This window comes from Tamandua tetradactyla, chromosome 3 (assembly GCF_023851605.1).
Source record: "Tamandua tetradactyla isolate mTamTet1 chromosome 3, mTamTet1.pri, whole genome shotgun sequence".
Taxonomy (NCBI): Eukaryota; Metazoa; Chordata; class Mammalia; order Pilosa; family Myrmecophagidae; genus Tamandua; species Tamandua tetradactyla.
In genome coordinates, this window is record NC_135329.1 from 146,450,292 (window position 1) to 146,461,829 (window position 11,538).

At 50.1% G+C, this 11,538-nt stretch overlaps 1 protein-coding gene across 1 annotated transcript; it reads left to right on the forward strand.

Moving 5' to 3' along the window:
• Positions 1-216: 216 nt before the first annotated feature.
• On the forward strand, positions 217-2,655 carry SP9 (Sp9 transcription factor). Its single transcript, XM_077151960.1, has 2 exons — positions 217-237; positions 1,210-2,655. Exons 1-2 carry the CDS (start codon positions 217-219, stop codon positions 2,653-2,655), a joined length of 1,467 nt encoding a protein of 488 aa, XP_077008075.1.
• Positions 2,656-11,538: the final 8,883 nt, after the last annotated feature.

The window sequence follows — 11,538 nt, forward strand, 5'->3', positions numbered from 1 at the left end:
TGTTCTGCCTGCGCCCTCATTGGGCGAGAGGCGCAGCCAGCGGCACTTCAAAGCGGGTGCTCCTAGCACTTAGGCTGAGTTTAGCCGGCGGGAGCCCGGAGTCCGCTCCGCGCGAGCGCTGGGACCCGGGAGCCGCGCGGGACGCGAGGAGTTTTTCCCAGCAGCCGCCAGGCTCAGCCCCGCTCCCGGCCCCACCACGCAGCCCAGGGACCTGCTATGGCCACGTCTATACTTGGGGTAAGTACGAAGCGAGGAAATGCATTTGCGCGTTTTAACCGGAGTTATTTTTCGTTACGGCTTCTCCCAGTCCACGGCTCCGGAGAAACTGTTGGTACCGGACCGCAGCTTTGGCTTCTTTTATCCCTTCCCACATTCCCAGGGTAGATTCTTTACAAGTTACCGGAACCCTGGAGATCCTTTGCAAGAAAGGTCCATTTTCATAGGGTTTTAAAGAGAACCTAGAGGTCCCCTTCTCGTGATTTAGCCGCACTCCTCCATTCTTTCGGGAATTGTTGCAATTACGCGACAGTGGTTTTTCTAGAAAACAGTCTTAATCGTTTTGAAGTCCGTATAGACACGTCAACAAATGTTTACATTTCCGCGGCTGCCCAGTTGACCCGACTTTCAAGTCCATCGCTGGGTCGCTTCTCCTCAGATAATTGTTTTCATAATAAGTGTTCTCTTGTGTTACAAGTGTTCTCTTGTAAAAAATATTTTCTATCATAAAAGAAAAAAGGCTAAGTCGTAGCCACCTTTAGGAGTTGTAAAACTCAGTGCTCTGAGTGAACCCCTCTGGGCCGTTTCGTTGGCCTCCGTCCTCACTCGGTATTTATTGTCGATGTGTTTATCTTCGTGCTTCACCCTGAAGGGCGATTTGGGCTTACAAATCGAGTTGAAAGGACCACCCGAGGTCGGTTCTGGGCTGGGTTGCAGCGACTGAGGCGGGGGATACGAAGGCATCTTTGATTTGTAGCCCCACTGAAAAACAACTTTTCAGGGCCTGGACCCTTGTCCTTGTGATCGTTTCTGCCCCGCGCGTGGCGCGGCGCGTCCTCGGCGGAGCGTGGGGAGGAGGCGCGTGCCGGGGAGCCACGGTCCCCTGGACCAGTCCCGCGGGGACAAGGCTGCTCACGCGTGCACTTTGTGTCTTCCCCCCACTTCCTCTTGCCCTCCGCCTCTTTGCTCCCTCCCCTACCCCACCCACTCTAGGAAGAGCCACGCTTCGGAACGACTCCGTTGGCCATGCTGGCGGCGACCTGCAACAAGATCGGCAACACAAGCCCTCTGACAACACTGCCAGACTCGAGCGCCTTCGCCAAGGGCGGCTTCCACCCCTGGAAGCGCTCCTCATCCAGTTGTAACCTCGGCTCCAGCCTCTCCGGCTTCGCGGTGGCCACCGGCAGCCGCGGTTCTGGCGGCCTGGCGGGCGGCTCCGGCGCTGCCAACAGCGCCTTCTGCTTGGCCTCCACGTCGCCCACGTCGTCCGCCTTCAGCAGCGACTACGGCGGTCTCTTTTCCAACTCAGCGGCGGCCGCGGCGGCGGCGGCCGGGGTGTCCCCGCAAGAGGCGGGCGGCCAGTCGGCCTTCATTTCCAAGGTGCACACGACGGCAGCCGACGGTCTGTACCCGCGCGTGGGCATGGCGCACCCCTACGAGTCGTGGTATAAGTCGGGCTTCCACTCGACGCTGGCGGCGGGCGAGGTGACCAACGGCGCGGCGTCGTCGTGGTGGGACGTGCACAGTAGCCCCGGCTCGTGGCTGGAGGTGCAGAACCCCGCTGGGGGGCTCCAGAGCTCGCTGCACTCGGGCGCCCCCCAGGCCTCGCTGCACTCACAGCTCGGCACCTACAACCCCGACTTCAGCTCGCTTACGCATTCGGCCTTCAGCTCCACGGGCCTCGGTTCCTCGGCCGCCGCCGCCTCGCACCTGCTCTCCACCAGCCAGCACCTGCTGGCCCAGGACGGCTTCAAGCCCGTACTGCCCTCTTACTCGGACTCGAGCGCCGCGGTGGCTGCTGCCGCCGCCAGCGCCATGATTTCGGGCGCCGCGGCCGCCGCCGCCGGGGGGAGCTCCGCGCGCTCAGCCCGCCGCTACTCGGGTCGCGCCACCTGCGACTGCCCCAACTGCCAGGAGGCGGAGCGGCTGGGCCCGGCCGGGGCGAGTCTGCGGCGCAAGGGCCTGCACAGCTGCCACATCCCGGGCTGCGGCAAGGTGTACGGCAAGACGTCGCACCTGAAGGCGCACCTGCGCTGGCACACGGGCGAGCGGCCCTTCGTGTGCAATTGGCTCTTCTGCGGCAAGCGCTTCACGCGCTCGGACGAGCTGCAGCGGCACCTGCGGACTCACACAGGAGAGAAGCGCTTTGCTTGTCCGGTGTGTAACAAGCGCTTCATGCGCAGCGACCACCTGAGCAAACACATTAAGACGCACAACGGGGGCGGCGGGGGCAAAAAGGGTAGCGACAGTGACACGGACGCCAGCAACCTGGAGACGCCCCGCTCCGAATCCCCAGACCTCATCCTGCACGACTCCGGCGTCAGTGCTGCCCGGGCTGCAGCGGCCGCAGCGGCGGCGGCGGCGGCGGCGGCGGCGGCAGCGGCTGCGGCGGCGACCGCGGGAGGCAAGGAAGCCGCGTCAGGCCCCAACGACTCTTAGAGGCCGGGCGAGAGGCACGACTGAGCGAGCGAGCGAGTAAAGACACCGAGAGAGAGCGAGAGCGAAGGCGAGCGAGAGGTTCGGAGGCCGAGCGAGCGGGGTTCGGGCGGGCGGGGGCTCCAGCGACGCCCCCCGCCCGGGCTGGGCGCAAAGTAGAGCCGCACAGGGCTCTAGGGCCGCTGCTCGCTGGCGGCGCCAGTAGCTCCCCTCTGCTGTCGGCGCCCAGATGAGAATCGAACGCGTGGTCCAGGAACAAAAGCGAACCATCCTCCGACGCAGACATCACTTTTTAAAAGTGCACACATAGACACAGACACACACCGAAGACCCACAAACACAAGCACGCACACACTCGCGCGCGCACACACGTAGATACACTACTCGCACAAACTTCTCGAGCGAAAAGCAATACACAGAAACACTCCCTCCTCCCCCATCTTCTACTCCTTTCTGCCACCTTCTCTTTCCCTTTCTCAACAAAACAACCACCACCCAGCAAAGGACTGTCAGAACATTTGAAAACAAATGAGACCTACAAAAACAGACCCTTTGTGTGGATTATATTATATATAAAATGCTCCAAGTCCTGCTTGATATCTATTTACACTGAGACATTTTTTCCTAAAAAAAGGAAGAATCAAAAAAGGCTTAAGGTGAGAAATTAAACTGGAAGTCTAGCGACAGTTTCTCTGTATTTCACAACATCTGTATAAATAGGGTTCGAAAGATTGTGTTCTCTTTTATTTTCTTGTAAATGTTCATTCGAATAGAGTTTTTTTGGTGAATTCCTGAAATTCAGGGAGGTTTTTTTTTTTTAATTTTCTGATGCACTTTGTGAAAGTCAGTATATATGTAAAAGATATTTAAAATGTTGAGTTTATCATTTCACTCCCAAACACGTTAAGTTAAGGTCATCTAAAGAAATTAAATGCGTTTATCTGTATGAAAAAAATCTTGACATCATATTTTCATTTGGTATTATTAAAGAACTCTGAACAATACACCTCTTTTTTTTTTTATCTGGTCCACCCCCCTCCCCCATAACCCTTATGTGGGTCGACTTTTTTGTTGGGAGAACAATTCCCTTAATGTTAGTTATAGGTAATGTAAGGTTTATGTGGGCTATGAAAGCCATAATACATGTTTTGAGAAGTTAAAATTATTTATTTGTATATTAACGGCATAAATTAAATTGGGTTATAAGAATGTGTAGTATTGTATTACTTGGTGGGAGAGCTCTCGAGGTGACATTTTAAAACTAAGGAGCGCCTAACAAAAGCTTGGCAGATTTAACAGGGGAGAGCTTACACTTCGCGGAGGAAACAAACAGAGGTCAGAGAAAACGCCGGTAGGTTTGTTTGTTTTTTTAAAAAGCGCTTTAAAAACAACCGGTGGAGGGGAAAAGCTTTTTTAAAAGAAGTCTTTTAGCTCTCAAGGCCCTCTATAGGTTCGGAGGCGACTCAGGGGAATAAATCGCTAGAGTCAATACCCCGGAAAAGACATTTCATGCCTAAATGAAAATCTTGTTAAATGTTATTAATTTTGACTTAGAGCACACAGCAGCCCCCTGTGCCTTGTATTCCCTTATTAGGGATTCATGTCTTATCAAATATCTAATTAATCTCCTAGACATCATTTGTTCTGGCTAACTTTATCTTAGCTGGTCCAAGGGGAAAACTCCAAATATTCTCCGTGGCAAAGCTCCCTTGAAGATCTTTTTAATTGTCTAAATTAACTGCACCAAATTTGCATGTCAAACGGTAAAGGGCAACCTGAGATAAAATGTAAACGTTTTAAAAGCTCCCAAACTAAGCACTTGATTTGATAACTAGGCTTTTTAATGTTATGGAAGACAACTGCTCCTTTCCTTTTCAAAGACGCCTGATCTATGCAAATAGTGAATTGGAAATGCCTAGGTCCCTGCGCCGTCAAATGGCCCTCGCAGGTTATTTGAATATCAGTGGCGCTGCTTCTGAAAAGGTTCAAGGATGCTCTCTGACTTCTTTGTGATTACTCAGTGCGGCGTCTTATTCTGAAGAAAAAAACTCAGGAATAATTAAAGGCTGGGATCAGGCCTGGGAACACATTTGGGACAGGAATCTCATTTAGACAGTCTCTTTCAAAATAAGGCACAGTTAAATTGACCAGAAGGCAATTATTGAAATGAAAATTATTTTCACTCTCTTTGTCTTCTGACCACCAACTTAACAGCTCCAGTTTAAAAGAGGGGAAAGAGAGGGAGCAACCAGAAGAAAATTGGTAAATGAGGTAATTTCGCAATTCGAAAAAAAAGTTAATTTAGAAAATAAAGTACATATTTACAGAATAAAAATATTTCTAAAAGGTTTCCTACACAATAGGAAATTCAAGCGAAGTCGGCCCCAATGGAATTTTTTCATTTTTGATTACTGCTGTCTTGAGAACTTGAATGGTTTTGATTTTTAGGGAGAAAAAAACAAATTATTGTTATTAACAATCAACAAAATGCTTTCCCGCAAACTCTGCACTAAAAAGGCAAGTAGCAAAGTGGCGATAAAACACATAGGCGAAGATTCCCAGCGGGGAGTTTTCAGAGTGAGGTTCGATGGCCTCTCCCCAATCCTTCTCTAGGACCCCACAGTCTCCGCTGCCCTGTTCTTCCTCTAGCTTTTCTTTGGCCGTTTTCTCTTCCTCCCTCAAATTGTTCATAACCGGGGACCGGTCTCCCCTCCCAGCTCCGCGTCTTCTGGTTCAGATTTGCTTTTCCGAAGAAGCTGGCAGGGGTGCGTTCACTTTGGGGGCTTGGGCCGAGGCGATGGCCGCCAAGAGAGTGTCCTGCGCGTTTGGGGGCTGAGCATTGGTGACTCCGAGGTGAGGGTGTGGTGGGGTTTCCTGAGGATGAGCGCGACAGGGCGTTGGGTCCAGGCCGCTTTGTTTCTCCTTGATAATAAAGGCAGATCAAAGGGCCTGGCGGTGCAGGTCCCGATCGCCGCGCGGCTCCCTCCGCAGTCCAGTGATCAAGGCCTCTGCGCGCTGCCTCTGCCCCGCGGGTCAGCGGACGTCTATCACTGCGACTCTTGGAACCGTGGGCGGCCGCCTAGGCCCGAGATTCCAGCCGGGAGACCAGAGCGAGCAGAACCTGAGTCCAAGAGGGATTGGGGCCTCCGCCCACTCCCAACACCAACAGGAGAAAACAGACCCCCGCCCCCTTATCCGGTCCCTAGTCCTAGGGATCCCTGGGGGCGCGGGGAAATCTTGACCCCAGCGAATGGCGACCCGAGCAGAGCAAATTGGACAGTGTGGGAGGAGAGAGCCACGAGCGAGAAGACGAGTTCGGTCCTGACCTGAGGTGGGGCGGCGCCTCCCCAGGGTCACCCCGGGGCTCCCGCACTCTGGGTCGCTCTGGCTCTGGCGCCAGGGAAGAGCCGGAGCCTGGGCTTCCGGCGAAGGCGAGAGCAGTGGTCTGGAGGCTGATGTGGGGCGGGAGGCCGCGGCCCGGGGCCCCAGGACACAGGCGAGGGCCCCGAGTCCCAACCGGACCCGGGTGAGAGGAAATGCCTTTTCGTTTCATCCGGTTTCCCGCAGGGTTTCATGTTCAGTAGCTTCTTCAGCAATAGAGAAGCGAAGACCAAGTTTTCCTGGGCCTCACGCTCACCCGGCCCCAATCCACACCCTCTCGCGTCAGAAAAAGAATTTCCCTTTCTGACGCTACTACTTTTCCCTAGGAGTGAGCTGGATCCTACCTCTTGAGGAAAAAAGGAAAGAGAAAGATTTCCTTTACTCAAGGAGGGAAACATCATTTTGACGAGATTAGACTGTGCACCTGAATGGCGTGTCTGGACATTCCGCCAAATCTTTATAAATCGCATAAAATTGAATTTCTTTTTATTCAGACGGAAACTTTATTTATTTTAACTCTAATCTTATTTGCATCTATTATCTGTATTCACCAAGGCTCTATCCCACTACAAAAATGCAGATGAAGTAAATCTCACATAAATCCCGCCCATTTGTGTAATTGGTATACTAAGTGTTTATTTTAAGTGAGAATAATTTAGCTACAAATTTTCTTAAGGAATAACATTCTTAACACATTAAAAAAACTGAAAACTCTGATTTGCTTTTATGTTTGACAGTCGCTCTTGATTCCCTTACGAGGAAGTTGGCGAGTGCGGCTCGCTGGCGCCATCTAGAGCTCGCAGCCGGGAGCTCCGAGCACGGTCTGCCTGTTTGGCTGCTGTCCGCCCCAGAGGCCCGCGTTTGCCGCGAACAGCAGCCACCCAAGGAATCAAGCAAAGAAAACCGAAATTTGGTATCCCAGGGGTGGATGAATTCCACTATTCAGGGGCACTGCTTAGTAATGGCAGGTGTTACTGCTCCCAGAGAAGGGAGTTGTTTCTGAAACGTGCTAACTGAAAATTCAAATGAAACAAAAAAAAATAATGTCCCGCTTGGCACTAGCCTTAGAATGGTCGCATTTAACATCCTCTCCTAGTCAACCTCAGGGTCTACCAACTCAGAACTGAGAACGCTGAACGCAGTCGGCGGCGACGTGGACCCCGGGATGGGGACCTGGCCGTGGCACAGACCTCCGCGCTCTGCCCTCAGCAGCCTTGGATCCGCGGGCTCCGGGCCGGCGAAGCCCGCGTGGACGATCCGGGATTGGCCCGGGCGAAGCTGATCAAACCCAGACGACGAGACCGTCGCTTATCTCCAGACCCCCTACGAGGGGAAGGGAAGCGAGATGACAGCCTGGGCCCGGACACGGTGGCACCGGCCTCCTGTCTCGACAGCTTCCTGCGGGCGGCCGTCACCTTCCGAGTCGGGCACCCGGGGCCGCGGGGCTGTCGGGGCTGGGCGGGGCGCGCCGCGCAGGGCCCGGAGGGCGGGGAGAAGTTCGAAGCCCCTATAGCCCCAGGCCCTCCCGAAGAGTCCGCACTCTCTCCCGGCGCAAACCGATTCCTGTAGTACCCACCTTTTTCCTGTGAAATTCAGATCTAAAATCTGATAACTGATGGGGGAGTTGGCCAACTTTCCCTTCTTTCTGTGAATCGCCCCCCCCCCCGCCGCCTCCCTTCCGCCCCTTCCTAGTCCACTACCGCACCCCCCTCCCGTCCTCAGGCGTCGGGCAGTGACTTCTCACCCCAGCTGTGCCAGCCCTCCTTCTCCCCCCCCACCCTCGCATTTATTTTATCTTAATTTGAAAAGCTACAACCTCCAATGCCCGCGCCTAAGGCGGCGGAGGCTCGGTAGCCCGCAACAGTTAGAGCCTGGCGGAGGCACGGGGCGCTGGGCTCGCGGAATTCGCGCCGAGGAAATGCCGCTCATTTCCGGAAACCCGCAGCCACCTTTGCAGCGGTAACTCGGCTGGGCTTGTATTTGCTGTTTTAATACAAACCTCGCCGCACTGCCTATTTCAAAGATGTGCTAATTACTACTTGGATAGCAGGGCGCAAAGTCCTTGTCCATTTCCCAGTACAAAGTAGGTTGCTAGAAAATTTGAAATTGCCTTTCAGCCTAAAGCTGCCTTACCTGAATGTCATAATTACAGTAATTATGTACATCCAAATTACATGCTAATTAAATTAGAATCAAATCGTTCTAAATCGAAATCAAATGAGGTAGTGAAGAATTAATCAATGACAACATAAATAGAGAGCTTCCTTCAGAGATATTTATTGTAACGATCCAAGGAGGAATTTGATCTGAAAAAGTCACCTGTTTATTTACTTTCAAATTAGTAATCAGTTATTATCTCTTCTCCATAATTTTAACTGTTCGGTGTTATTTACCCCCCACCCTTTTCAGACGCTACAGTTTATAGAAATATGTATAAGGTAAATACATACAGACATGCCTTACCCATATATTATTGATATAAATACATACAGTGTATTTGCAGCTTCAGTTAAGGCGAAGCTTTAAAAATGTCCTTGAGGACACATTCCTCTAGGACCACTTCTCGGACCCGGGAGAGTAAAGCATCAAAGCGCTTTTAGGTTTTCCAAGACCCTTGCACTCACTTCCTTTGGAACATTCTTACTGGGGAATTTTGCATTGTTTTTGCAAGCATCTAACCATTTCTGAATGATTAATATGGCAAAGAAATTCAAGTGATAAGATGTGCTCCTCCAGTCCGTTTTCCGCTTCTAGATTGCTGGTGAGAGCGGAATTTTCATTTTTTTCCCAGGAGGGAGAGATTAGCCCCGGTTTAATAAAGTGCCCTCTTCACCTGTGGAGCCCGAGCGGCAAGAGAAATCCTCTCTTTCTAACTACTGAAGGCGAATCCGCTCTCCAGACCCGCGGAGGGGAAACCCGCAGGAGGCCGAGACCAGCTCTGGAGCAAACTGGTCGGCAAGTGAGTGCAGGTCCCCCTGGCTTAGCCCGTGCGGCCGGCGGCCACGCCGAGTGACCCAGGAATTTCTTCGTTGTGTATTAGGGCCGCTGGGAGAAAACCTGGCGCGGCGACCTAAGGCGGCCCTTTTCCCGTTTTACCATTTGAGTTGGTAAAGCAGCCTCCTCGCGCGGGAGGCGCACCTTGAGGGGTTTGGGTCTCCTAATTCTCAGCCTCTCCGTTTGGGTTTGAGGTGTGTTCAAAAGGTTGCCAGACGCGCGTTCAGAAGGAAAAGGACCAGGGTGCCCAGAGGTAGCTTCGCCTCTGTGGATGGGAAAGGCGACCCCAGCCTTGGATTCAGTCCCATACCCTCCTGCGCCCTACCTCTGGCTTCCTTTGGCATAGTCCAGGGCACAGTCCTTGGAAGCTCAGCTCTGGTGCATCGGGGCCCTAAGACTTCCACTTCCTGCCCACCCCCTTGGGAAGCTCTTCGAGCTCGAGGGACTGGCTTTTTCTAACCTAGAGTAAGATTACTTGGTGTAACCGCCTTGGTGTAAGGCGGTTTGGTCCGAGGTGTGGATTTTTTCTTTCAAGCAAGAGCTCGCGTTTATACCCACGCTTCACTTCATTATTACTGTTACATTCTAGACGTAGTGTCAAGTGCGGAGTGAAAGGAGGAGAAAGGGGAAGGTAGTTAGGAGTATCTGCTTCCTTTTCTGTCAGCAGAAACCATATTTTAGGATTCTCAGTCAGGAGACTTCTCCGTTGCCATCCCATTTCCCTCGGTCTTATTCGTTCCTCACAACTTAAAAAAACCATTTCTCTTCAATCTGAACAGCACTCCCAAGGCCTGCGCTACTGCATGCATTTCTCTTTTAAGAAGTGTTAACTATAGCAAAGGTTGTCTTTCCAGAAAACCTAAATAAGATTACCTGTTAATATCCTTAGGCTACTACAGCGAAAATGTAACTTTCTCCACGGTCTTAAGGACAGAGCATAGAGATCCGGGTATGCTGCCTTACTGAGCAGCCTCTGCCAGCGCCTTGACCCAGTGGTCATTAGGTAGAGAGTGGAATGGCTTAGATGGACTTTGAAGTTTTTAAGCCTTAATGCTAAGCATATAAGCATTCAGTGATTAAAACTGTGTTGCAACCAGCAGCCAGGACTGCATCTGATTCCTTGCCAGCAGGTGGTCTCATGGAAGAACAGCAAGAAAGGTCTTTTCCACGCCTTTCAAATAAAAAGCTCTCTTCAGATACAATCATACGATTCAAAACAAGATCTGCATTTCACATTGCAAGGTACACCGAACTGTGCTGCAGCAATGCTTGCCAATTTTGGCATATTTATTTAATGTGATTATGGCTAACAGCACAAAAACATTCAGATAAATAACCAAAGCCTAACCTAGCAACATGCTCTATCCTGGCCATTTGTAAATCGACAGCACCTCCTATAGGAATTCATTTGCAACTGTTATATTACGTCAAATGGGCAAGGAAAAAAAGGGGGAAAAAAGTCAGAAAATGGGTCTCCTTTCCCTCCTGGTGGCAGTTCCAGGCCCACTAACGAATAAGAAATGTGATGAGGCATACCTGGATTTCCTTAAAATAACTTCTTCATTAACGGTAAGGATGATAAATATCACTAGACTTTTCCCGTGATTTTCTAAAAAACGTCATTGTTGACAACTGTGGTTTTGGTTCTTGTGTCTTAGACTTGTTAGACCTGAAGCATTCTTCTTGGGTGTTCAGCATTTAAGGGAATCTCTACATACAATAAGAATTCATTTTTATTATCAATTTAATTTCTTTGGTTTCAACCTTACGCTTTGAAAACAAAAGAATTAGATGTCTTTCTAAAATTTTTATAAATAAAATTGCTTTCAAGTTCTTTGGCCTATATTTGAATATGCCTATATATATATATATATATAATGTATATATATTAGGATATTAGAACAAGTAAGGCAAGCCTCTTTAAAACTGTTACCATGTCATGACTGTGTGTAAAAATACTTCCCTTACTTTTTAAGTTTGCAAAATTAGAATGAAAATGATCCCAGCCCTTCTTTGACCTTTGGCTGTCTAGCACCTAGACTAAGGCTGAGAGACAAACAGTAAAACAATATCCTCCTTACTTACACGGGAAACTTTCTCACAATTGAATGTGTAAGGATACTGGGCTTTTGGTAGCACTGAACAATGAAGGAAAATTAGATTATTTAAATTCTTAAAGGCAACTTAAAAAGTTAAAAGTAGATCACATTTTTGTGAAAGTCAAATGAAAAAAGTATGAGAAAGCATGTATTTCTTTAATTCGTTCTCAGTGTAGTATGCATTTGCACATTTCTTGTCATGAACATCGTATTGGTTCTGAAACCCTTGAAGGTAGTAATACTGCATAGGTTTTGACATTATAAAGTCTAAAAAGGCATAGCTGGAAAATAATTATCCCAACACTGATGAACTCTGTAAATTAGCAGTCTTTATCAACTTCAAAAACGTGCTTTTTGTTTTTTCAAGTGAAAAAGTAAAGGAATACTGTGGAAAGAATTCAAGTTCCTTTCT